The sequence below is a fragment of the Euleptes europaea genome, chromosome 13 (genome assembly GCF_029931775.1).
Source record: "Euleptes europaea isolate rEulEur1 chromosome 13, rEulEur1.hap1, whole genome shotgun sequence".
NCBI classification, from domain to species: Eukaryota; Metazoa; Chordata; class Lepidosauria; order Squamata; family Sphaerodactylidae; genus Euleptes; species Euleptes europaea.
In genome coordinates, this window is record NC_079324.1 from 4,377,312 (window position 1) to 4,404,599 (window position 27,288).

At 46.3% G+C, this 27,288-nt stretch overlaps 1 protein-coding gene across 1 annotated transcript in view; it reads left to right on the plus strand.

Annotated features, from left to right (window-relative positions):
• Positions 1 to 27,288, plus strand: part of MSN (moesin) — a 95,606-nt gene that overhangs the window by 29,584 nt on the left and 38,734 nt on the right. Inside the window, exon 2 of the mRNA XM_056859173.1 lies at positions 15,337 to 15,420. Within this exon, the coding sequence (XP_056715151.1) occupies positions 15,337 to 15,420 (84 nt within the window). The remainder of the gene's footprint in view (positions 1 to 15,336; positions 15,421 to 27,288) is intronic.

Here is a 27,288-nt window from a genome sequence, read left to right on the forward strand (position 1 = left end):
GCAGAATTTCCGGGGGTGGGACTGGCAGCGTGTGTTCGATCCTGAACCAGTTGGGCATCCTTCACTGCTGGCTCCTCCTTTCTTCCCGCTGAGTTGTGCCACAGTCTAAAAAGCTTTGGTGCCACGACCGAGAAGGCCCTCTCCTGGGTTGCCACTTGCTCAGTCTCAGAAAGCAGGGGCGCCTGAAGTAGGGCCCTGCCGGTCTGAGTAGACGAGACTTACTTGATGGGTCCGATTATGTATAAGGCAGATGCCCTCATCTCTGCATCCCGCTGTGACGATCCACTGTGACTGTGCTTCAGTAGGGCTGCTCCTGATGGTCAGATAAAGCCACCACCCCTTCCTATGTGGAATTAAAATAACAAAAGAAACCCTTCCAAAATGCTCAGATATTTGACCTCAGGTGCTCAATGGAAATGAAGCCACTGAAGAGAGTACCTGAAGGCTGTGGCTTCATTTCCCCTTCAGGATTTCCTTCTTCCCAGGAAGGAGGGAGGGATCAAACTTGGTTCCACCTCCCATGGCAGCCATTGTGGGGTGGTGCTCATACCCCTCTCAAAATTCCAGAGATGACTAACGGCTCAAAAAGTTCGGGGGTCAGAGTGGTAGACTTTATGATCTCCTGAATTAAGTGCTGCAGCTTCTGGCTTTGAGCCCTGCACACTTTGCTTTTGCTGGTGTCCCCCCAAGACAGCAGTGGTCTGCTTCTCTGGGGGCCTTCTGGACAGAGGAGGTGTTCTGCTCCCTGATCTGAAGCCTGAGACAGATGAGTGTGTGTGGGGCGGGCAGAGTTTACTAGAGCGAACGCTATGCTTGGAACAGTCCAAAGGCTGAGTATTTTATCCCTCCCCCTCTCTGAGCTCTGTGAATCTATTTGCCAGCCTGGCTAATGCAGGAGAAGTCTGTTGGCTTGATGGATTAACAATCAAGGAGGACATTTAAAATGCCCTCCTGTGTATTGCAACACCCCTGGCCAGACGTCTCCCACCAACGCTATGGAGCCTTTCCAGCGGGCTTAAAAAAGCAGCCCTGGACTCTTCCTCTAGCTTTCTAGCTCTGCTGGCTTGGATTCAGCTTTATCTTGCCTCCGGTGTAATGGCTTGGGAGGGTGTGGAGAAGAAGGAGGGCAGCCTGTATTCTGCAACTGTCTTTGTGAATGGAGTGCCAGTGGACTGGACAGAGAAGCTCCCGAGGAATTTTTATTTATTCATTTTTAATCCAGTGAAGGCTTCTGAAATGGCAGGCTCACAGAGCTTGGGGAAGGGTGGAATGCGCTGCCTCGGAGGGTGGTGGAGTCCCCGTCTTTGGAGGTCTTTAAGCAGAGGCTGGATGGCCATCTGTAGGGAGCGCTTTGATTGTGGGATCCTGCATGGTGGGGGGAGGGTGGGGGTCACTGGGGATGTGGGGGGGGAGGTAGTTGTTAATTTCCTGCATTGTGCAGGGGGTTGGACTAGATGACCCTGGTGGTCCCTTCCAACTCTATGATTCTATGAAGGGAGAGCTGAAGGGTAGAAGCCCTGCTTTTTCAACTTAATCAAAAAATTGCTGTTTGTGTTGTAATGCTGTGGTGTTGTCAGGAGCGCAAAGGCAAATAATTGAAGCTCACACAAAGGCCTGGACATTGACAGGTATGCGTGTGGCGTTGCTTGCCTTTTGTGACGGCAACAGGCCCTTGCTGTAAGATCCATGCGGAAGGGGAGGAACAACAAGGAACAACAATATAGTCCTTGCAACAAGATTTTGGAGATTGAGTGTCTGGAGGATGGAATGTCCTAGCCGCAAAAGTGCCAGTTAGAGAAGGCGATGGATTATGTAGCACTCAGGAGCATTTGAAGTGCTTGACAGACCTTGTGGCAACTGTGAGAATGACAGCAACGTGAGATGATGTGCTGTTGCACCTGTGCTATGTGAGGGGAGGAGGTGAGGGGTTGTTCAGGAGGATTCATAGTAGAGGTGAGAGAGCTGAGCTTGACATGAGTCTCAGCCCAGTTTAATGGAGGCCCTGGGTGGGTGCAGAGTCACGAGGGGCTGGTTGTTTGGCTAGCCGGCTCCAGATTTAAATCAGGCCTTTGTTTCTTATCCCTATGGTACAGTACAAAAAACGATGAGTGGATTCTTGTGGCACCAAAATGAGAAGTGGAGACTAGTGCTGCTGGACTCCTGTTTTATTTTGACCTTGTGAGGGCCAGATTACAAGTGACGGAGGCCATGAATCATAGAATCATAGAGTTGGAAGGGACCCCCAGGGTCATCTAGTCCAACCCCCTGCACAATGCAGGAAACTCACAACTGCCTCCCACACCCCCCACACTCCCAGTGACCAGAAGATGGCCAAGATGCCCTCCCTCTCATCATCTGCTTAAGGTCACAGAATCAGCATTGCTGACAGATGCCATTTTAGAAGCATTTGTAGTTCCTTAAAATTGCTGTGAGGCCCACGAGGGGGATTCGCACCCGTGGTTGCTGTCAGAGGCACTTTGGCTCTAATGCGGCTCCCCATCTGGAATACAGAGGAATGTCGCGCACAGCTTGTCTGGACTTCAGGAGTTTACCTGGTAGCAACTTCACACCACGCAGTTCTGCTATGTACAGTTTATTTACAATATCTACACAGAGTCCTTTGGCTGTTAACATTCACAGCTCTGAGCAACAGCATGCTCCGCCAGCATATATATTTCAGCAAGAGGTAAATTACATTCACTATACAGACTTATATACACATTCATGACCAATCACAGTTCACCTGAGATGAGTCATTCTGGAAATCCCCATTCCTGGCTGTACAAACTGGATCAGACCAGCATACTCACATGACTTAGCTGTCACTCTGATCAGTATGATCTGTTTAGCAAACTGCAGACTAGGCATAACTTTGACATATGTTGACACGCCTCCCTAGTCAAACGTTTGTTAAACACAGCCATTTCTTCAAGTATTGACATCTTTCAGTATTCAAACATTTCAGTCTCCTGGCTTAGTGCACACCAACCATTCTCATTTCTGGAGACTTGCACCCCTAGGTAATTCTTAATTGGGCCTAGATGTTTCCTGTCCGACCACCTGCGTAAATTCCCTCGCAACTAATCTTGCCTTATATTTAACATTCCCATTTGGCAAGGTTTTGAGTCTGTACAACCAACGGCAACTCAGAGTTTTCTTATCTGCCGGCAATTCAGATAAGGAAAATACTTCATTTGACACCAATGAGTTATATTCTGCCTCCATGGCTTGCAGCCAAGCATTTTTCTCTTCTGAGGCTAGACTTAACACATCATTGTAATCAGTTGGAACTTTTACAAACACATGGTTAGCAGTTACACCATACCTTTGAGGTGGAATACCTTTTGTAGATCTAGAGGACACTCTTGGCACTACTCTCTGATCTGCACTTTGCACACTCTCAGAGTCTGCATATATTGGTGACTGCACCTCCTGTTTTACCTCTGGCATGTTATCAGAATCATCATTCATAGGTAACATTACTGTGGATGGTAATTGGTTTGCATGTGTCTTAGGCCAATTAGCATCCTCACAGAATGTAGCTGAACGACTGAAACTTAATGCATTTTGGTTATTTACAAAACGATAAGATTTCATTCCTGTCTGATACCCCAGGAATGTCAACTTTTTTGCTCTTTCACCACCTTTCCTACGTTGTTTCAGTGGTATATTGCTGTGAGGCCACGAGGGGGATTCGCACCATGCTTTACTGCCAAATATCCTGATATGATCCAAACTGGGATCTTTCCCATACAAAGCCTTGTATGGAATATTGTTTGTGGCACTTGTCCAAATTCTATTTGATATATAACAAGCATTTTTTGCCGCTTCAGCCCAGAACATTTTTGGCAATCCAGCATCAAGTAGCATTGATTTTATCATTGTTTGCAGTACTCCTGCCTTTCTCTCTGCAACATCATTTTCTTGACTCATAGATACATTTGCAATTCTATGTTCAATACCTTGAGTCTTAAACCAATGAGCCATTTCACCAGACATGTACTCGCCCCCAAAATCACTTTGGAACTTACAAATTTTATGCCCCAATTGTCTTTGCACATTGTTAGCCCACATCTTTATAGTATCACACACCTCTGACTTCTTTGCTATGGGATACACCCATGTGAATCTTGTGGCATCATCTATCAAAAGAAGAAGATATTTTCTTTTAGATATACTGTCTGGGAAAGGGCCTACCACATCACTATGAATAAGATATAGAGGGGTTTTTGTTACTCTGTCACTCTTTGGTGCAACTGGGTGTGCTTTAGATTTACTTTGCTTGCACACATCACAATCCAGATATGTTTTGCACCCTTCAACCTTCTCATTGCCCAGCAGGGCAAGAGTTTTATTCAAGGTGCCCCAGCCCACATGGCCAAGTTTTCTATGTAGCAAATGTATACACTTATGGTGAGGGTTTTTATTTAACACTGTTTGTGCTTTACCTGCCATGTTCTCTAGCACATACACATTATCTTTCAATTTCCCCACTGCCATAATTTTATCACCTTTGAGAATATTACAGCACTTATTTCTGAAAGTCACACTGAATCCAGCAGAATCTAGTGCACTTATACTTAATATGTTTTTCTCAAGAGAGGGTATACAAAGCACATCATTGAATGTATGGTTTAAACTTCCAAACATTACACTTCCTTCACAGGAAACAGTTGCAGAACCTCCATCTGCCAAACTTACATGACCTAACGCCGATTGATGTGAGTTCATTAGTAGCCTTTCCTCCCTCACAAATATTTGTGAAGCTCCTGAGTCAATTATCCAAGAGTCATTCAGGGAGTCTGGACTTGCTCTCACCAGCGTAGCTTGCTGTTTGGTCACAACTAGAGTCTTTTTTCCTCCTTTGTATTTCTTTGCAGCAGGGCAAAATCTTTGAATGTGCCCCTCTTTTCCACATCTGAAACATTTCTTGACACGTAAAGCCACAGGTATAGGCTTTCTTGCTTCACAGCTGAGGCTTGCTTCCTTCCTTATCTCTTGCTTGGCACAGCTCCCGGTCTGGCCGACTGCCAACTCCCGCTGCGTATATCGCGCCTCTTCCTCTAACAACCTCCCAGAGATGTACTGCAAAGATAACTTTGCTGCATCCACAGATTCAAGGGCTGAGATAAGTGGGTCGAAACGCTCTGTCAGGGAACTTAAGACAATAAACACCTGGTCCTGGTCAGAAATCTGCTTTCCCCTCTGAGCCAGCAGTTGAAAATACGTGGCTAAGGTATTCAAATGAGCTCTAACACTCTCATTTGGCTCCATAGTCTTTCTATAAATCCTTCTCATCAGGGAAATAAGGGATCCAGCCATGTCTTGCACATATACAGCCTTGAGGCTATTCCAGGCATCTTTAGCTGACCCCAGTCCCGCCACATGCACCAACTGGTCATCAGCAACACTTAATATCAACGTGGCCAATGCCTTCTGGTCTTTTAAACTTTCCTCAGGCGTGGGAGCTTGTGGGGGAGAATCCACATACGTCCACAATGACTCACGCTTAAGATAATGCTCCATTTGCAGAGACCACACGGCATAGTTATCTGCAGTCAGTTTATCAATCAGCAGGGCAGAAACAGCTTGCGCCATGATATCTTCTCTCACCAGCAGTAGCTGATTATCTTCCCCTGGTTCCTCCTCCGACTCTTTGTCAGAAACAACTGACCCGTCTGCAGACTGTACATCAAGGTCCTCAGCGTCGCTGGCCTCTGTAGACATCCAAACCGCTCACAGCAGCAACTCACGGCAGTAGCTCACCAACTCCAATAGATACTCCAGCTCTCAGCGCAGTCTATCTGGGCCCATAACCCTGTCGCGCACAGCTTGTCTGGACTTCAGGAGTTTACCTGGTAGCAACTTCACACCACGCAGTTCTGCTATGTACAGTTTATTTACAATATCTACACAGAGTCCTTTGGCTGTTAACATTCACAGCTCTGAGCAACAGCATGCTCCGCCAGCATATATATTTCAGCAAGAGGTAAATTACATTCACTATACAGACTTATATACACATTCATGACCAATCACAGTTCACCTGAGATGAGTCATTCTGGAAATCCCCATTCCTGGCTGTACAAACTGGATCAGACCAGCATACTCACATGACTTAGCTGTCACTCTGATCAGTATGATCTGTTTAGCAAACTGCAGACTAGGCATAACTTTGACATATGTTGACAAGGAAGTGCCTGGGTTTTATGCACAGCGGATGAGTAAAGCTGCCTAGTCACAAAAATAACCTGGCTGGAACGGCAATCTCTCTCTGTGGGCAAAGGGGTTTTTTTGCTGCCAGAGAGTCCGAACTGTGATTCTTCCCTGCTTTGCCTCAAAACTTGCAAAGCTCTGGAATGAGCGCAGCACCTTCCTGGTTTAGAGCTGAAGTGGGAAATTCCTGGAGATTTGGAGGTGGAGTCTGCAGAGGGCCAGCTTGAGGAAGGGGAGGGACCTCAGCCGGACATACCACCATAAAGGCCCCCTTCCAAACCAGCCATTCCCCCCCCCCCCCAGGAGCACCGATGATCTCTGTCTCTTGGAGATCGGTTGTAACTCCGGGGGATCTCCTGGCAACCCTATCCTGGTTCCTTGCTTCTGTTTCACACACTCATGCTTGGCTCTGCTAGATGCCCTCGCAGCCCTGTCGCGCAGGGAGCTGTGAGGAATTCTTGGGGTGGGCTCTGTCTTGCAATGCAATTCTTGGGGTGGGCTTTCAGAAGTTTAATCAAAAGTCTCCTTTACTGAATGTCTTAAGTATTTCTTTTTGTTATGTGGGAGAAAACCGTACCTCAGGACTGCGACCACAAGCAATGAAGAGCGCTGAGCCCTTAGTGGCTCCCACTGGCATATCAGTGCTGAAGGGTGCAGGTACCTTGGCAATGGCCAGGGAGGAGGGGCGCCTCCCCTATCCCCAGTGGAAGGAGGGGCTTGGGGGCTGGCGGGTGAGAAGCTGGGGCTGGTGTGAGCCAGAGAAAGCCCCAGCTGCAGCAGGAAGTGGGACCCCCTCTTCCCAGCCGGCCGCCTGGAGGTTTCTCCAGCCTGGGACCCCCGGAGTGCCTCCTGGTTGGCATTTTGTTGGCATTCTGTTGGCTGATCAGCTGAGGGCAATGAAAAAACCCCTCTTCAGGCGGGTTTAATTAACCGTAATCCCTTCAGCAATGGCAAGCACTTTCATATGACCCGGGGCCGGGCTCCCCCCAAGAGCAGTCACAAGCAGCAGAGAAAGTGAGGGCAGTCAGCGGAAAAGGGGCCAGATGTCTGTGAGTATGCCCAATGCTGCTGGCGGGGTGGCCAAGCTGGGCTGGTCCTGGGGATGCTGGGAGGGGGAATGTTTCTGTGTACTCCGGCAGGCATCTTTCAGCTCTACCCACCAGGAGCAGGGAAGAGAATAATGTGGTGGATAGTTTTGTCAGGGTGCAGGGGGTGGGGTGGGTGGGGGTGGAGGCCTCTTAATACTGGCTGGAAATGCAGCCTAGGTACAGTAGCCATTAACCTGACAAGCTGTCAAATCCTGACTTCCCCGTGGCTTAATCCAGAGGAAGCGAAGGCTAGCAGTGCTTGTAAAAACACTGGTTTTGTGGGTTGCTTCCAACCCATTTGAAACGCCCCCATGGGAGGCCCTTCCCTGCGGAAGCAACAGTTGTGCCTCAAAGCTCTCTTGGTTGATTCATCCTTACAACTCTCCTGTAAAGTAGGCCACTGTTTCCATTTGGAGGAAGCGAGGTGAGGCTGGGGGGCGGGGGCTTGACAAGTCCCGTGAGTTTGTGGCTAAATGGGACATTCTGGTGATAGAAAGCTCTGTTTCAACAAGAGGGACAAGACCCCCTTTAACAATAGAAGGGGAGGCACTGATGAGAGCAGAGCCCCCCCCCCCGCCGTCTTTCAGCAGCCCCTCTCCCCAGGAGCTCTACCAGAAATGTCCTCAGCTGGGAAAGGGGGAGCTAATGGGGAGAGTCTGCATTCCACACTGGCATGCCCTTTCCCCGTTGATGACCGTTCCCCCCACCCCACACACACATACATGCACAATTAGGGCAATTCCTTATTTAAATTTCTTGGTCTATCACTGTGACTAGTTTGAGGGGAGGGGTCATGGCTCAGTGGAAGAGCCTCTGCTTGGCATGCAGAAGGTCCCAGATTCAATCCCTGGCAGCTCCCGTTGTCAGGACCAGTTAGGAAGTGATGCGAAAGACCTCGACCTGACACCCTGGAGAGCCGCTGCAGGTCTGAGAAGATAATACTGACTGTGATGGTCCATGGGTCTGATTCAGTACAGCCAGCTTCATGTGTTCCTGTCACCTGAGGTGGCATTCAAGCCAAGGGACCTCAACTTCACATGTAGAGCATGTGAAGCTACACTTGTGCGCAGCGACCTCAAGTGCTGTGTGTCTTTCTGTGTAGCCACATGCAGGATGAACCTTCGCTACCAGGTACTTCTTGGTTCATGTCTGTTAGCTTCTTACTTGATAATGCAAAAGACAAATGGTAGCTTGCAGGCTAGACTTTATCACTGTGTTAACACACAAGTGCAGTTAGGCCACTGGTCTCCCAAGGGCCACAATGGCTGCTCTGTCCGGCAGCAGTGATTCTGGGTCTCAGGCAGAGGCCTTTCATATCTCCTACCACCTGATCCTTTTAACTGTTTGTGCCTGGGATTGAACCCAGGACCTTCTGCATGCCAAGCAGATGCCCTGGCACTGAGCCACAGCCTAGGGCCGGCGCTGTCTTCTGTGGCAAATGGGGAGCTCCGTAGTGATCAGTTTGGCCAAATTCTCTAGCAGGGAGGGAGGTCCGGCTTTGTCCTATTGCTCTGAGCTAAAGCGTCACTTAAAGAAGGCCCGAAGGGAGGGGCTAAAGCCCTGGTTTCCGCAGGTGTGCGAGTATTGCCTGCTTCTGTGTGAATTGTGGGAAGGGACAGCCTGATCATGATTCCCTCTTGCTTGCATCTCTCTACCCACTGCAGAAGGCAGGAAGTGTGTGAGGGCGTGTGTGTGTGGAGGTGGCTTCTTGGCTTGTCCAGTTTTCTTATCAGTGCACCAGGAAATCCAGACAATGCATGGTGCTGCAGAGAACCAGCAGGCTCTGCACAGCAGAATGCCTCTGCGCTCCCCCCCCCCCATCCTTGCAGGAGAACAGCAGAGAATCGGCCTTTTCTCATCGCCCCCCCCCCCTGTGTTGCGCTTCTGGGCTTCTCCATGTCCTGGGCAGTAAAGAACAGCACCTGGGCCCCGGAGGCAGGACTCCTCCTCCAAACGGAGGGTGCCCCACCCCTCGGGATTTGACTCGGGCTCCTCCTCCCCTCGTGTGCATGACCCCCCCCCCGTTGTTTGCACATATGGGGCAATTGGCTGCCATGTTGATTTGCCCTAAATCTATCTTCTGTAGCAGCAGCTGAACTCTGTTTTAATGGCAGGGCTGGTGACGGTTGAGAGCCCTGCGGAAGAGCCACGAGGGGCCGTATCCCAGCCGTGACCTTGCGGTCTGAAGGCTTCCCTGTGAATGGGGTGGAGGAAGGTATTTCATTCCTCTTACTGGCAGCCTGGGGGAGAATGGCGGGATTTGGGCTGCTGAGTTTGGGCTCCCACCCCAAAGAAGCAGTGATCTTCTGGCAAGTCTGGCTATTGAGCAGGGAGGCACACACATGTGCCTCTGGAGCACACACGGGGATCAAAGAAGCAGATCCCTGCAGAGTAGCCAGGAGATGTCTTTGATACACATGTGGCTTTGTCTTTGGGGCCTCTTGGTGTGGAATTTGCCTGTGCACTGGAGGGCAGGGTGGGCGGAAGGTGGGTCTGGAAAGTATACTGAGAATGCAGTTTTTCAAGGGCCCTGCAGGACGTGTGTCGTAATAGATAGCGGCACCAGGCACCAGGCAGCATGCGCATTCCGGTCAGATATGGCTGGGGCCGGGAAGGATTCCCTGGGAAACGCTTGCCGCTGCCTCCCACGTGGAGCAGGGGCTGCCCTCGCTGAGGAGACCCAGCTCTGTGCAGGGAGCAGCAAACGCCAGAGACGGGGCTGCGGAGGCTCTTCTGCAGGGGACACCCCGGTCGGTGGGAGCACAGGGCCAGAGGCAGACCTCGACGGAACTGGATCTGTTTCCTGTCCCTGATGTCAGGGAGACAGAGGGACGGGTTTCCTTTCCTCTGGGTTTGTGTTTGGAGTCACTTTGTCCTGAAGGGGTTCTCTTTTCTCCCTCTTCCTTCTTGACAGTGGCTTAGAAGAGGGGTTTTGCTCACTGTGAGAAAACTCCTCCCGTTTTTTCTCTCTAGGCAACAGATGTGCCGATGTTTGAGTTTGTTCAGAGGTGACAGTGGAACATGCGAGGGTGTGTCAGTGAGAGAGAGCAAAGCCTCTTCCAACTCTTTAATTCTTTCCCCGGAGATTGATGCTGTATCTCCATCTTTGTGTTTTCCTGCAGAGCCATCTAAAGTGCCCCCCAATGGTTTGAGTCCTGTGTGCATGCTTAGATGTGTTTCATTGTGAGTGCTGCGTAACCATCCTCTCTGAAGCCAGTATTTCTGTAGCAAAGTGAACTTTTAGATCTGTATGCTAGAGTGCAGAATTGTTGGAATAAAATACCTCAGATATGGTTCTGATTTGGCTTGTTTGAAAAATGCCTGTTCACGTTCTGTAAATTAAACCTACAAACCACATATCAAAACTCACAGCAGGGCAAAGATGCAGGAGCCAGTGAGAATGGCAGAAGTGCCTGTAATCTGTTCGTTCATACACCTTGTATGTACAAACAGGTTATTAGCACTTCTGCTAGAAGTGAGTGAGGCTGCTTCAGATGAGAGTTGGGCAGGTGGGAAAAACCCTGGGTGAAGTGGGCTGTGCAGTGTAAAACCTAAACTTTAAAAAAGAAATGTTTTTACACATGACCTATAAGCATCAACAGGCACTAATACAATTTAATCATCTCAGTAATATTTACAACAGCCCTGTAGGGTAGGCTGCCATTGTGCCAATCAATAAAAGCTACATATGTTTAATTAAGAGCAACCAAAATACTACAGCACAACTGTGTGAACTTTTAAGTTTTCCAAAAGGCTGGATGTTCAAAAACCAGAAAGTGGGGATGGGGGGGGGGGGAGATCTGCAGGCCTGTGTGAGGGAGGGGGGTTGCTCAGGGAGTTTGGTTGGTGAATTCATGAGAAACCTGAACGAGAGCTTCTGCGTCAAAGCTCCTTCTCCTGGCTACGACTTCTACACTCCTTTCCCTTAAAGAGTTAGAATTCCTCAGGCAGGTTTGGCAAAGTGTCCCAATCCAAGGCAGTTAGTGGTGTTGCTGCCTTAAGATTGGGGAATCAATTAGAGCTTAAAAGAACAGGGAACACTTTTGTAAGATTATATTTGTTTTAGCTTCTTTTCTGTTACAGTTGAGAACTTTCTGCAATCGTAATCATTCAGCTGACTTGACAGGGGTGCCCCAGTGACAGGGTGAAATAAAAATTGGGCCAGGATGTTGACCTCAGAAATCCTGAAGTTTGTCTTTCTTCAGTTTGGCCTCTGGTTTTGTCTCCTCCTCAGATAAGGCATGTATACAGTGTCGGACCTCAAAAGCTAAGCAAGGGTCGGCCCTGGTTAGTTCTTGTGTTGAGGGACCCTCGACTGAAGAGTCCTAGGGGTGGGGCAGGTCAAGCAAAACAAAACCTGGAAGACAGAACTGTGGGTCCTCACAATTCCTAAGGTAGCACAACCACCAGCCCGTTTTCTACCCAGCCAGCCAGAGACCGAGGGACAAAGCCTCCAGCCCTTCAGGGACTAAAATTAAGAAAGTCACCCTTGCCAGGTAGGAGGACGCTTACAAGGCAAGTTTCAGAAAACAAGCAATCGGATAGCTGTAGCCAAAGAGGGCTAAAGTACTGGATTCAGATTGAAGCCTCCTGAATTCAAAAACACCACAAAATATAAGTATTTATTAAAATGGAAGAATATTCAATAAAAAAGATCAGTAAAGTGAGGATAAAAACAACAAAGCTTTAAGTCTGGACTGATCACATTTACAAGCATTGGTTCAAAATCCAGATGTTGCCAAAAAGACAGTCCAGCGTCTGTTTCAAAATCCAAGATAGGGTTTCTGGTCAGCATGACCCACCAAAATCAAGAAGTGTCCCAAAGTCAAATGTAATCCTTTTTAAAAAAATATATTTTTATTAAAGGTAAATAAAACATTCAACACATACATTCCCAAAATTACATCTTCTCAAGGGAGCCCATAAATAAAGCATTTTGTCACTATTTAACAAATTGTCATAAAATGATCTAATTGCTATCAATATTCTATATTATATTTTATCTTAGCTTTACAGTTCTATATGCTACTCATTTTTGGGTTATTAATACTGTTTTATAAAATTAATTTTTATATCAACTATACACCATGCTATTACTTCTCCTGCATTTCTCATTGTTGTTTTTTGTTCAACTTAGCTTAACTACTTACAGTTGTTTGACTTTCTAACCAGAACTATTGTAGTCTATAATCTATGATCTGCTATGTTCAATTAAGGATCGATTAAGTCAAATGTAATCCTGACACAGGGCAAAGTACTCAGCCAGAGCAAAACTGGAATGAAAGATTTTGGCTGTATGCTCACTGACCTGCATTGGCCTGATTCTAGTTAATCAATCAGGTGCACGGCCAATGATGCAACTTGACCAATGAAACATGTTGCAGGCCAGGATCTCCAGCCAATCAAGTGCGTTTGCTAATTAAACCCAATCTCTACAGCTGCATTGGGTTCAGTTAACAAACACCTTCTCCCAGCCATGAGCTTAGGTGTCAACGAGATGGAATCTCCTCCCCCCACTTTTTCTCATGAACAGTAAGCGTCGAAGAGGATCCTTGGAAGTTGTTGGTAGGGTTTCTTCTGCAGATAGATGATATTCATAGTAAATCCACGTTGCAATATCTTCCACATTCAAAGAAAAAGATCCCGATAGCTCCAGTTTTTCTACTCATTAAGTCCTCCAAGCAGGTGTTAAAAAGTTCATCAGGCAGATTGAAGAGACAGAAGTCAAAGTCACTCACATTCAGATTGTTGTTGTCAGCTGGGTTATTGCAGTTTGTTTATTGTAATTCTCCATTTCCTTTGCAAGATTCTTCTGTTCTTCGTCTCTCTTGTCAACTTGAGGGCCCTCTAGTATCACCTCTGACCTCATTGTGATAATTTGGGTTTTATGTCTTTGAGATCGTCTTAGATAATGTCCAGTTTTTGATTAATAAGTTGATATTGAATGTTCATCGAAGCAGAGAATTGTTCCAGCTGTTTAGTCAGATATTCCATGGTTGCTACTTCTGAAAATTCTGTTAAAACTCAGTTGGTAAAATCCAGGCAAATACACCAGTGTAGTAAATAACAAAGAGGTGCTGCAGGAATCAGGGTCGTAAACCTTCCATCTTCCTTATGTTCAGGAACTTGGGAGATATTTGCCAGTTACACACTAATGCCACACTTCCGAGTCCAAGTTCTCTGGCTCTCTCGCAATGAAAGATTGTTTCTGGGAAGGATGTGGCAGGAAAGCTTTGTTTAGTTAGAAAGACGACTCTTCTGGGGGGGGGATTACTCCTCCACCCTCCCCTTTATACGTAGTAGTTCCTGATTGGTAACTGAAGTGTCTTTCAAAAATCTTAGTTGTTATGTCTTCCCACTGATCAAATTGATAAGATTCCTGCCGGTTTATCTGATCTTTTCTTGTTTTTAAAGAGTCATTTAAACATTGGGTGGGGAGATATGGATTTGACAGATGTGTTTAGCAATCTCCCAGGACTTCCAAATCCAGGTAAAACAAAAGAGTTATTTTAAACTTACTCAGATTTTAGGAGAGGAGGTATTCTTACTTCTGTATAGTTGCTTAGATGGTAGTAGATAGGGGAGAGCGAAGCCTAATTCCAAAGAGATGTCTTCGGCAAAGTAAAACCCCTCAAGCAGGCGGGACTGCTTCTGAATCTCTGGAGTCTTAAAACTCAGAGAGTTCAGGAGTCAAACCGCTCTTCATCGGCAGCAGGAGATTCCCTGACACCCGTTCCACTATTTAGGAATCGGGGGGCACGTTGACACCCCTATTTAAGACGTTTCTTGGTTCCCCCACCGGGAGCCCTCGGGGAGACACAGTGCTTCGCTCAGCAGCCCTACTGGAAGTCTCTGCCAATATGGTTATTATGCCAATAAAGGTTCATGTATGTATGTATGGAAAACTTCCATCTTTTCTAGGCCTCAGCCTAAATCATTGTTTGAATTGAACAAGAATCTGTTTAAAGGAACTGGTTTCTTGACAACTTGGATGGGAGACCAAGTCCAGGGTTGCTATGCAGAGGCAGGCAATGGCAAACCAACCCTGCTCCTCTGTTGCCTTGAAAACCCCATTAGGGGTTGCCATAAGTTGACTGCGACTTGACGGCCCTTTCCACCACCATAGAACATGGTGAAAGAGTCAGTTGCTAAGCAAAGTTCCAAAATGATAGAGAGTTCAGTCAGGCGCTCCTTCCATGGGGAGGACTCCTGCAGGGGTCTAGCCAACAGTAATTATAGGGAAAGGGGTGTGGTGGCCGCAAACCTCCGGAAAGGGGGACTCGTGGTTCCATGTGGGAACCACAGCATGCTATAATGGTGAGAGGGCTGGACTTTGGCCTGACTACCCCATTCTGCTGTGAAGCCCTCCGAGTGACTTTGGTTCAGTGGCATTTCCTCAGCCAACCTCCCTCCAAATGGTGTTATGAAGATGAAATGGGAAGGAGGGACCAGATGCCTGGAACTCATTGGAGGAAGGGCAAGACAGAAATGTGGGAAATAAACCTGGGTGGCTCAGGCTGGCCCGACCTCAGAAGCGTCAGCCCTGGTTAGTATTTGGGTGGGAGACTGCCAAGGAAGTCCAAGGTTGCTATGCAGAGGCAGGCAATGGTAAACCACCTCAGAACATCTCTTGCCTTGAAAACCATATGGGGTTGCCATAAGTCAGTTGTGATTTGATGGCACTTTCCACCAGTAGATAAACAGAGAGCAGCATATTTCCTTCATCTGGAGTAGTGTGCCATAAGGTTATTGGTGTACTTCATTGTGTGTGTGTGTGGGGGGGGCATTGCATTATATAAATAAAACAGGTGCTTAATCTTTCAGTGGCTTAGGTTCCCCTTTTACCATTCTCTGAATGATCTTCAGCTGGTATATCAATGAAGAACTGAATAATACTATGGGGGGGGGGGGCTGTACCAGGATGGGCTTCACACTTACTAAGAACAGCCCATCTCTTCTTGGCTGCTTGTGCTCATGGATTTTGTGTGGTGTTCTAGTGCATTAACCAGAAGTTCTTCCTCTTCTATTCCAGATCAGTGTGCGAGTTACCACCATGGATGCTGAGCTGGAGTTTGCCATCCAGCCCAACACAACAGGGAAGCAACTCTTTGATCAGGTAAGGATGGCCAACGGTCCAGGAACTGCGTCATGGAAACTGCTTGGCCAATGAGGGTGTTCTTTGGTGGCCTCTGGTGGGTGCTTGGCTATGGCTCTTTCATACGTGTTGCTCCACGAGCAGAACATGGATGTGAGAATCTGTTTATCTACTTCATTTATAGCCTGACTTTCTCACTGAGACTCAAGGGAGATTACATACTTTAAAGAATGTTAACAAAGAGTGCAACAAACATACAAACAATGCATTAAAACTGGATTAGAAAATAATGCAAAAATGATGGTAATGGCATACAGCAAACAATGCATTAAAGCTGTGTTACAAGGTTAAAAAGCAATGCAAACCATGGTGTGATACATACAAAAACAATGTGGTGAAATTTCACAGGTGTTAACTACAACTCTTAATCCCTAATGCCCTGCTGAACAATTCCATTTTGCACTTTCTGCAGAACAATAAAAGTGCGGGAGAGCCTTCCTGAACTTGTTGTGCAGGCCCTTCCACCCGGTGGGGGTTGCAACTGAACGCTCAGGGGCAGGCAGATCCCCAGCTCACCCATTTGTTCAAGCAAACAAATCTTCTGCAGAGAAGCGTATCATGAGAGGTGCTCCTGTACATATGCAGGACTTTGGCCATGTAGGTCTTTCTAGGTACTAACCAGTACCTTGAATTGAACCCAGGAAGAAACCTGCAGCCAATGGAGTAACTGCAGTATGCATACTTTGCCTAACTAGTAATCAAGCTGCAGTATTCTGCACCATCTGAAGTTCCCAGGTGGTCTTCAAAAGCAGACTTATGTACAGTACATTACAGTAGTCTAGCCTTGGGGTTACCATGCCACAGACCCATCCTTGAGGTCAAAATGGTGTAGACTATGTTAGTATGAAACTTTAGTAAATAGCCATTGTTGGGACGCTGGATGCATTGTGAGAAACTCGCTAGCATTAAGTAACACAACTGGAGGTTGTGTGATCCTGTTTTGATACTTGGAAGAATCTGAAAGAACAGATTGTGTTGCTTTTAATCCTAATCTTGGGGGAAGGAAGTGTGGGACTGTGTACTTCACTGGCCTTCAACTGGCAGGTTGGTATCAAATCCAGATGTCTGCTGCACCTTCAGGAGAGAGAGGCAGACAATGGGGGACTGGGCCGAAAGTGGATTTTGGCAGGTGCTGCATGAACAACGGCACCCGCCAAAGCTTGTCAATACCTCTGCTAAAGGTAGGGCTTCCTGTCCTAGATCTTTACCTGTCCTCTTAGAGGGAAAGACAAAGGTCTGGTGGAACTGAAAGTTGATTCCATGTCTGAGCAAATAGAAGTCAGCCTCTTTGAATGTTGGTGAGGTGGTTCTTCTGTAAGCACAAACTAAAGGGTCATGTCTCTGAATTAAATCTTGACGCTGCAGATGAGCGGCTCATCCTCTAGAAAAATATCTGAATTGCCACCCCTGAGGCAAAAAGAATAGGGCAGGAGTAGCAGATTGATGTTAGGACTCCCCAGGTGTAACTTTGTGAAGAAAATGAGAAGAGGGAGATGGCGAGCCCACATTTGTCTCCTTTCTCTTCTCCCCCTGCCCCCGCAATCCTTCATCAAAACAGTGGCATGGTAGAAACTCTTCTTGGTGTTGGACTAGATGGTTTGTATGGCCCCTTCCAACTCTAGGATTCTGCTAGTTGGCACTCGTCGTCCTCGGCTGCATGAGTGCACTGAGCTGCTGCTGTTTTGTGCTCCAGATGACTGAACTGCTGAGTGTCTGAGCCGGTGTCCTCTGGTGTGCACTCTGCTTCATAGTGGCTTTCAGAACGCTGCTTCTTGCACTGAAAAAAATAGTTTGGCAGACCTTTCCCAGATGATGGCATGCCGTCTTTAAAGCGGGCACCTGATTAGTAGGGCTTTTAAAAAATCTGTCAGTGGACCTATTAAAATTCTGTTCAGTTACTTTATTATAACATTAGCAGTGGACAGAATTATGCACATTACTCCAGAATATGCAGTCGTCCCCCTCCCACCCTCCCGCAACTCTACAGTACCATGATGAGTTACCAGGAGACCCGTGTTTTATAGTACAAATGCAGCTAATTCAACTGTTCTTTTTTATATATATGTAATAATTTTTATTATTTTCTATAACACCTTATACAGATATTTCAACAACTAGCAAAAATCATCAATAAAAAATAAAACAAAAAACATTACATTGTTGAAATTATCTCTCAGTTATCAAATAAAATTAAAAAAAAAACTCACCCTTCATCTTCCTACATCTGGTTATCAAATTATTTGCTCTTTTGTATTAAGAATTCTAACCAAAACTTTATTTTATGTCATTAAAAATAATTCTTTTTGTTCAATATCAATTCAACTACAATTATGCAATATTTCCAACCAAAAAACTTATTTCATTGTTTTGACCAAGCATAACATAGCAGTTGTAAATTTTAACTATTGAACATTGTATATACTAATAAAGAAGTTATGTAAAACTGAAAATAAAATTAATGTATCATATTTTCCAGCAGTATCTTTAAAAAGTAGATTAGATCAGTAAGTAATCTTTAAATTTCCCATTTAAGTTCCATTTCAGATTAAACCCTCCATGCCTCCCAGTCACCCACAGCTTGTACATTGTCTTTTTGGTTTGTCAGAGTAATGTGATTTGCCTTTTCTGCCAATTCTAACATCTTTTATTTCCAGTGTCTTTTGTCTGGAATGTCCAGATGATCCACCAGCTGCTCCTTTCAGAGATAAGTCTTCTTCTTCTCAGTTCTGTTCCTGTTCCAAAATAAGGTCCCCCAATTCTTTTTCATAGCTTCTCATAAAGTTTTCAACATCTTCCAACGAGGTGACAGTAAATCTGGTCTCTTTGTAAGTGAAAGTAAGCCCTTGTGGCAACATCCAGCGATATTTTATTCCTTTCTTCCGTAACGTCGCGGTGAAGTTCTTGTATGTATATCTCTTTATCAGTAAATGCCGAGGAATATCCTTGAGAATCATTAGCGGGATCCCTTCTACTAACAGGGGATTTTCATAATGAGTTTGCATAAAGATATCTTTCATCCTGATGTCGTAGAAGGAGATCATAATGTCTCTTGCTTTCAATTTCTCCAGTCTGGTCGGTAAAGGAATTCTATATATTCTGTTTATTGCATGGTTTAATTTTTGCTCATTTATTTGAAATAGATTAGCCAATGTTTTTATAATGGTCTCTTTAGTGTCACCAAGTTCTTCAGGAAGATTGCGTATTCGAAGGTTAGCTTCTCTTACTTTCAAATCCATCATAGCTAGCTGGTCTTTTATAGTCTCTTCTTGAAGGTGAATAGCATCCAGTTGTTTATCATAGCTTCCCAGTTTCTCCTTGACCTCTTTCTGTTCTTCAACCACCTTCTTCACTGTAGAATCCATTATTTTGACATCCGTTTTAATTTTTGTAATTTGGGCTTTCATATTTTTGATTTCATCTGTTATAGTATCCAATTTTTGATTAATTTGATTAGTAGATTGACTTAAAGAGTTCAACATAGCCATTAAATGATTCATTTGTTTTGAAAGCTGTGTTTGTTGCTTAGACATTAGATCGTATTGTTTTGCAAACATATCAGATTGTTTAATTATCATTTCTTGCATATTCTTGCCATCTTCATCCATAATAGTTTCTTAAGAAGATCCTAGTAAAATCCAGATGTTTACACTGAAAAAATGCTTTTTGTTAATTTGGCAGGTCTCAAAGTCACTGATCTTATAGCATGGATAATTTAATTCAGTCTATTTTGCATGTCGGGCAATGTAAATAGTTTAAAATTCTTCCAGTCAATATAGAGAAGAGCTTTTTAACTTTAAAATACCATCGAGGTTTACAGACGCTCTAGCACGGCAGTGGGTCAGGAAACATGAAGTACAGAGGAAATTGGATGATCGTGGACCTTCTGTCGCCTCCTCTCGATGTCCAGGAATGTAGGAATTGCTTAACAGCTGCACAGGGGAGACGCACTTCTGGTCCTGCGATCTCTGACTTTTACCTCTCAATGGTGCTGTTCCTTTGTTATTGGACGCCTTAAGAAACAACAAGTTTGCTTTCTTGCTGTCTTCCGGTTCTCCAAGACAAGTCACTTCCAGGGAAAACGTGGCTGGAGGACCTGCTTAAGCCCGAACTACGCCAGAGCTGGGGAGGAGGGAATCTCCTTTCCTCCCACCCCTTTCAACGTCGTAGTCTAATTGGTAGTTATAATGTCATTCAAGAGTCTCATTTGTTCTGTCTGCCCGCTGATCAAATTGATAAAGTTCCTGCCGTTTTATCTGATGGTTTTTATATTCAAAAAGTCACTCATACATTGGGTGGAGAGACGTGGATTTCATAGATGTTTTTATCCATCCTTCAAAACGTCTAGATCCAGGTAAAAACAAAAGAGTCTTTGTAACTTACTCAGATTTTGGAAGATGAGGTTTTCATCCCTTTAATATGGTTCTTTAGTTGGTGATAGATAGAGGAGATCAAAGCTTGGTGCCAAAGAGACGTTCCGGTAGAGAGCTGATCTCAGCGCTACGTTCCTCAGGGGACTCCCAAGGAACCCAAGAAACTTTCTAATTTGGGGTGCAATAATGCACTCCACCCTGGTTCCTAACCAGTAGACTGGGGCGCAGGACTACCCCTGCAGCCATGAAGAGCGGTTTTGACTCCCATATCCTCTGAGAGAGCTTTCTTAAAGCTCCTCGGAGGTTTGGACATTGTCCTTCTGGCATCGAGGGGAATAACATCGCTCATTCAACTGTTCTTGTCTTTTGACCGCTTGTTTGCTTTGTGCTTGGTCCTCTTGAAGCCTCTGTCCACATTCCTTTTGGACAGACCTGTATTTACAGCAGAAAGCAGGCCAACCAACTTCACTGAAAGGGGGGTGGAGGATTGTAGAGGTGGGGGCACCTTCTTCCAAAGAAGGGTGCAGACAGAGACCTTGCGGTAGGTTCTTGCATAACCCCACGATGAAGAGGAGAAAGTTGCCTTTGCACTCTCTCCACTGGAGCTGCCAAGGCCATCTCAAGTTCTAGCTGCAATTGATTTGTTGGTCTGTAATATGCCATTCTCTTCTTCAGCTTTCACTTCCATAAGGTCACTGGCTATGTACTGGTGATCGGTTAGTTACTGACTCCTAAACCGACCTTTTCTAGCTCAGGAATTTGGGTCGGCTCTCACAGAAAAATTTTCTGCCCCAGAAGCTGTTTTCATAGCTGGCTTTGGGTGTCTATCCATCATTAGGACTGAGCCCCCCCCCCCCCCCAGCTGAACAGAAGCATGGAAACGTGGGCTGTTGAGCTGAGACAAGAAAGTTTATCAGCTGCAGCTGTTGAGAAGGTCTCTCTCTCTCTCTCTCTCTCTCTCTCTCTCTCTCTCTCTCTCTCTCTCTCTCTCTCTCTCTCTCTCTCTGAGGCCATTTCAGTGTGATGCTGAGAAGTTCTTTATTGAGCTGTTGCTGGAAGGGGAAGGACACCCCTGGAGGGAGGGAGCAGCTCAAGGATTCAACTCTCGTGGAACAATTGAGAAGCCATAAGGCTGCCCTTACTCACTTGGAGAACTGCCTGCTCTGTTTATGAAGAGAACCCTGTTCCTCCCCAGCTCAGAAAGAAACCTGTCCGGCTGGCTGTTCCTTTCATTACAGATATTTGGACTGTAGTTGGGAACCTGCTCTCCTTGGGAGCTCTTTCATGCTTTTGGGCTGCACGTCAGTCTCCTAGATTCAGATGTTTTATCTGGCCAAGGGGCCGCAAATAAACTAAGATACATGGACTAAAATGGTCTTACCGACAAAGGGTTACAGTCCGAGTCTTAAGTCACTTAAAAGAATAAAAATAATAAAATAAATAACATCCGAGTTACATCTGCCATTTGGACTAAGAGACTACTCTGTGGCAACGAATTTTCATTGCAGCCATACAAAATTTTGCTACCTGAGAGGTGATTGAGAGATTATCTCCTTGTAGGAGCTTTTCTATCTTTTCTCTTTCCCTGTCGGGTCCCATTCTCAGTATGAGGGGCTTAATAAACTTAGAAAGGGGTATAGTGTAATAGTTACAGTTCAGGAGAACATGTTCAGTGGTTTCTAAATCCCCGGATTTGCAGGGGCATAGTCTCTCTGCCCTGGGTATCTTCTTGAATTTCCCCTCTAACATAGCGGAGGGTAAGGCTGCGCACCTACCCAAGGTAAAAGCCCTCCTATATTTGTTTATCTCTAAGTAACGGAGATAGGCTGCCAGTACAAGGATAAATTTGGAGGGGGGGAGCCATAAATAGAGGCACTCTTGCTAGATCTACTTGTCACTCAATATCTTTAACTCTTTGGTTTATAGTTGACTTAGCTTGATCCCACCCTAACTGAAGTAGTGCATCAGTCTCCTAATTCTTTTTCTGATGCCATAGTCACAGTACACATTTTGAGAGAATAAAACCTAGTCTGAAAAAAGCTGACCATTTATTCCAAAAGATAATGTTTGATAGGAGTGTTTTAGTGCTGCTCCCCCCTCCCCAACTTTCCAGTTTTCTGCTGAAAATTCTAGGCGGGGGAGAGATATGAATGTGTTTTCTTTCCTTGCTCTGCCATCTCTTATGCGTCACTTGTACAGGCTGTCAGGTAATGCCCTCTGTTGTTTCCCCCATGTACACCTGGCTTGGCTCCGTATTGAGGGTTCTAGACAGTTGTGACAAAGAAGAGCCAAGTAGGCAAAAGGGTTGATTATGGTGGAGGAGAAACACGTTTTGCTGCTGGAGGCAGAATTGCTCCGCAGCATACATCTCTCTGGTCGTTGAAAATACTGGCTCTTCCTGAGCAAAACATTTATTCTGGTTTTTTTCTTCTTCTATACTTTCATGTCCTCTTCCTATTCAGCTGTGGCAATATCCCCCCCCCCCCGAGGTCCTCTTGCATCTGTACAAACAGAGGTTGCTTTTGCAGAGGCTTTCTGCATCTATAATCTTCTGAGATTTGCTAGTGCAAGCAAGACAGGCTTAGGCACAGCTTGATGCCTCCCCTTGGTCAGTGGCAAATTGTGGGGGAGGGCCACAGTGAGGGGGAGAACAGAGGGAGGGGCTTGGGTCCCACTCCCCATGGGCTGCAAAGGTTTGTTGCCACAAATGCTGTTCCTTCTGCACTTTTCTCTTACCAGTTGGAGTTTGCTGTCTAGGGCTAGATCAGGGGTCCCTAACACTGTGCCTATGGGTGCTATGGCACCCACTGGCAACTTTACTGGTGCCAGCCAAGCATTTTAGAAAGTAGATGGAGCCAAGTGGGAGTCCTGACTGACAGGGCTTCTGATTGGCCAGTGGAGATCTGATTGACTACACAGATTAAAATAACATTTTGTCAGCAGCTGCCACCTCCGTGTTGGTTGTATTCTTTCTTATTCCCAGTGTATTTTTTTTAAAAAACCACTTCACTTGTTCACTGCACTTGAGCTTCCTCAGTGTGTTTATTTGGGGGGGGGGGGTGGCTTCATGATGGCCACTTCATGGTTGGTTCCACCTCCTGTGGCAGCCATTTTGTAGTTGTATTTATTACCTGGTGTCAGATTTACAAAGGGGCCCAGAGGCACAAAAAGGTTGGGGAGCCATGAGGTAGGTAGTGCCCCTATAAAATGCTACTGTCTTCTTTTTCTTTTTCTGCTTCATTTATACCGTACTATTCTCCTCAGTGGGGACTCAAAACTCTAACCACTACACCACGCCATCTTCAAATTTTTGGAGCAGAAATTCTGAACTAGCCCAGTGAACCTACTTTCAGGGCAAATTTCTTCCCCCATGGACTAGCTGTTGATCCTAGAGGCTGGGGAGTAGGGTTGCCAGGACCCCACTCACCACCAGTGGGAGCTTCCTTGTGGTGGTATGGGGGAGCGACTTGTGCATGCACACTCTTGCTATAATGTCCCTTTTGGGTTTACCCCGGAAGTAATGGGGATGCTCTAGCATGCCCCTCAAAAAAAAAAGTCTTTGGAAACCATAGAATTTTTGGAGGAATGTGATAGAATGTCTCCGTCACTTCCAGGTTGCCCCACAAGTGGCAGGGACGCTCTAGCACATTCCTCCAAAAACTATAGTTTCTATATAATTTTTTTTTAGGGGCGTGCTAGAGCATCCCCGTCTCTTCCAGGGTAAACCCAGAAGGGACATTATTTTGCCACGCACTGCCGTGCACGTGGGTGGATCACTCCCCTTCAGCTCACCTTCTGCCCCCCACTGGCCAGCTGGGGGACGGCGGGCAGGCCGGTTAATTGACAGGCAGTTGCCTGCCATTAACAGGCAAGTGGGAACCCTGCCGGGTAGCCATCCTCCTGAGATGTGGGTGTTCTTCACTGGCACCAGTTGGCTTGAAGTATTATGGATGCCACGCAGTGGAGAGTGGAGAGTTGGGCTCCATCTCCTGTGGTCTCTCTTTTTTTAGGACCCCTGGAAATGCAGCCAAACGGATCAAATCATACCCCATCCCTAAAGGGTTCAGAAGCTGCAGTTCACTGTAACTTTCAGCAAGAGGAAATGAGCAGCAATTCTTAATATTAATTAAAATATTCTTTAAAATAATTTAAAAATTGAATTAGGTTTCTTGAAATATAATTTCCCTTGAATAGAAGCCTCCCTTCGTTAAAACAGAAACAGAAATTTCCCTACCTTGACACAGAAACTTAATTTCCTTTAAAACCTGGTTTAAAATGATAGCTGGGTATATGGAAACTCTTAAAACTAAAATTCACAAACCACTATCAAACACATGGAGTTTAGCATGAAAAATGCTGGTTTAAAGAATTAACTGGAGGCAAAATATCTGACTTATGTGATTAAGCATTATAACTTGAGCCATAGACATTATGAATCCTTTTTGACTGCAGGCCGAAAGAGCCAGTATGGTATAGTAGTTAGGAGCAACGGACTCTAACCTGGAGAACCGGGTTGGTTTCCTCACTCCTCCACATGAAGCCAGCTGGGTGACCTTGAGCTAGTCAAAGTTTTCTCAGAACTCTCTCAGTCCCACCTACCTCACAAGATGTCTGTTGTGGGGAGGGGAAGGGAAGGCAATTGTAAGCCAGTTTGAGACTCCTTAAAGATTAAAAAAGCAGGGTTTGAAAACCAACTCTTCTTCTTCAAAAGGGCTTAGAGACTCACTTTCCACCTAATGGGCTAACGGTGTTCAGCAACAGCTAGCCTTTGCTTCCTGGCACTTGGTGTTAAAGAAAGGGCCTTTGCTTGGTGCCTTTTCCGGGTGGGCAGGGAGTGATGCTCCCCAAACATCTTTGCATGCTGAAGTTCAAAATGCAGAGTTTGCTGCCTGACCAGATGCTTTGGACTGTATTTTGAGGCAAAGCTCTTATACTGTTTGGCAGTTATAATAATAAAAAAATCTGTTTGCTATTAGTTAGATTACAACCTGTGCAGGAAATGTGTGATTGATATTAAAAGTGGTGCCTTTCTCCCTTGGTTCTTTAAACAATTACTATCTTGGCCCAACCTGAGCACAAGAGTATGGCTAATATCTCTTGTAGCATCACAATAAATCCACAGGCCTGTGTGGTAAAAACAGGCTGCCCTGCCCAAACCGAGTAGGTAGCTTGTTTGGGCTGCTTTTTCTCCCGTGAGGCAAGGGCATCCTGAGCTGCGGGTTGTTTTCCCTCTCCATCCGGGTAGGCAGGACTAAAAGATTCTGACTTCCTGTGATACTTGGCGGGAAAACAGCCTGAGGAAGCCAGTTTCCGTCCTGCCTATCCAGGTGGAGCAGGCAACTCCGCACAGCTCCGTGCCTTTCGGCTTCATTTCTTCTAGCTAGGAGCAGTTTCTTTCCCTTTCAGTGTTCTGCCTTACCTCTCAGTGTTCCGTGAGTCCTTGGTCTTTGCCTTAGTCCTCGTTTTTAAGTGTTGGGCTGTCTTCTACCCCCCCCCCCCGTTGTTTCTTCCCTCCTTATTCCCTTAGCCAAGATGGCCGACGCCATTTTAGTTAGGGAAGACGACCTTCTCTCAGAGAAGGACTATCAAAGGGGGTTGGTGCAGAGCAACCCCAAGGGCTCCGGTTCTCCCAACGGCCGCCTAGGCGGACCATTAGGGAGCAAAGAGGAACCGGGAGAGACCCAGACGCCTGATCTGGAGGCGCCTTTAGAAAAGCCTAAAAAGGCGCGCAAAATCACGCTGCAGCTACCGGGCGCCCGGAGAAAGAGACGCGGCGTTAAGGTCGGAGCAGGGGCGAAAGCCGGGCGCAAGTCACCCGCCTCTTCCCCAAAATCGGCTAAACTGCCCAACAATCATCAAGGACGATCGGATCCTTTGGCAGCTGCATCCTCTGGTAACCCTGCGCAAACGGGAACGTTCCCGCCGGGAGTTGGCAGCCCCCCCCCCTCCCAGGAGGTGGCGGGTGCACAATTTATTTCGTGGCAAAACGCTGATGACCTTATTAATTATGCCCTCCAGCATCAGTGGATGGCCTTTCAATCCTTCCAAACTCGCCTCCCTCCCCCTATGGGATTGGACCCCTCCTTTCCCCCCCCCCCAATCTCCCGCCTAATCCTTCCTCTTCTAGCTGCGCTTCTGCTGGGAATGAAGCAAAATCAAAGCTCAATGCTCCCCCTGCATGCAGGAGTGGGTCATGGCCTACTAAAGCAGCAATGAAGGCTAAGCCATGTGAAACCAGGGAGAATCAAATGGATCTCTCTAAGTCTCCAATTTCTTCTGTAGATTGTGAGGAGGAGGAGGAGTTAGAGGAGGGGGAATTCGATTCCGACGAAGACCCACCTCTACAGGTAGAACAACATAACAGACTTTTTTCTGGGGAGGATTATCAGGCCCTTTTGGCAAAAGCTATCCTCGCCCTTGATCTCAATGAGGAATCAGATCAATCTGAAGAGCCAAAGTCTAAGTTAAAAAAAGGGGTCAAGGAATGCTTTCCAAGACCTAAGCCAACAACTAATTCAGTATCCTTCCCAGAATTTTTCATTAACGCGGTCAGAGACGAATGGGAGCACCCAACTCCCAATAAACAACTCCCCACTAGTATTAAAAAGTTATACAATCTGGCTCCACATGCCATGGAAATGCTTAAGGTTCCTTTAGTAGACGCTCCAGTGTTGGACCTCCAGTCACCAGGTTTGGTCCCAGAAGACGGGGTGGGCTCCCTGAGGGACCAGTTAGACAGAAAGTCAGACTACCTGGCGAGGAAGGCGCACGAGGCCTCAGCCATGGCCATTCAGACCAGCGCTACCACTTCCATCTTCGCTAGGGCTGCTTACTTATGGATCAAGAAAATTATACAACTCGTACCAGATGATAGCCTCAGAGTTCTTGGTGGTCTTGATAGAGTACAAACTGCTTTGACTGTGATGGCGGATGCCTCACTAGATACCATGTCCTCAGTAGCGAGGTCAATGGCATCAGTCACCTCCATTAGAAGGGGTCTATGGCTCAGGTCCTGGCCAGCTGATTTTAAGGCCAAAACCACACTGATGGCCTACCCAGTCAAGGAGGGGAGGCTTTTCGGAGAAAAGCTGGACAGCATCCTTGTTGAAACAAAGGATAAAAAACAGGTCCTTCCCATGCAGATCAAAAAAGACCAACGTTTTCCTCTGTATCATTCCTTTCGTTCCCCCAAATTCACTCCCAGATTCAGAACAGACTTCAGGAGAGGCTCCTGGGTGTCAAACCGGGGATCATGGAACAATACCAGATCTTTTCGCAGAGGGGGGAGATTCTCTAGACCCCAAAACTTCCAGGCCAGGTCGGATAAGGGCGACCGATTATCCAAAAAAACCCCTCAGTGATGCCAATCACACCTACGTGGGGGGGAGGTTACAAATGTTCACAGCAAGGTGGGCCTTGTCCAACTCGGACAAATGGGTCTCTCAGATCCTATCAAATA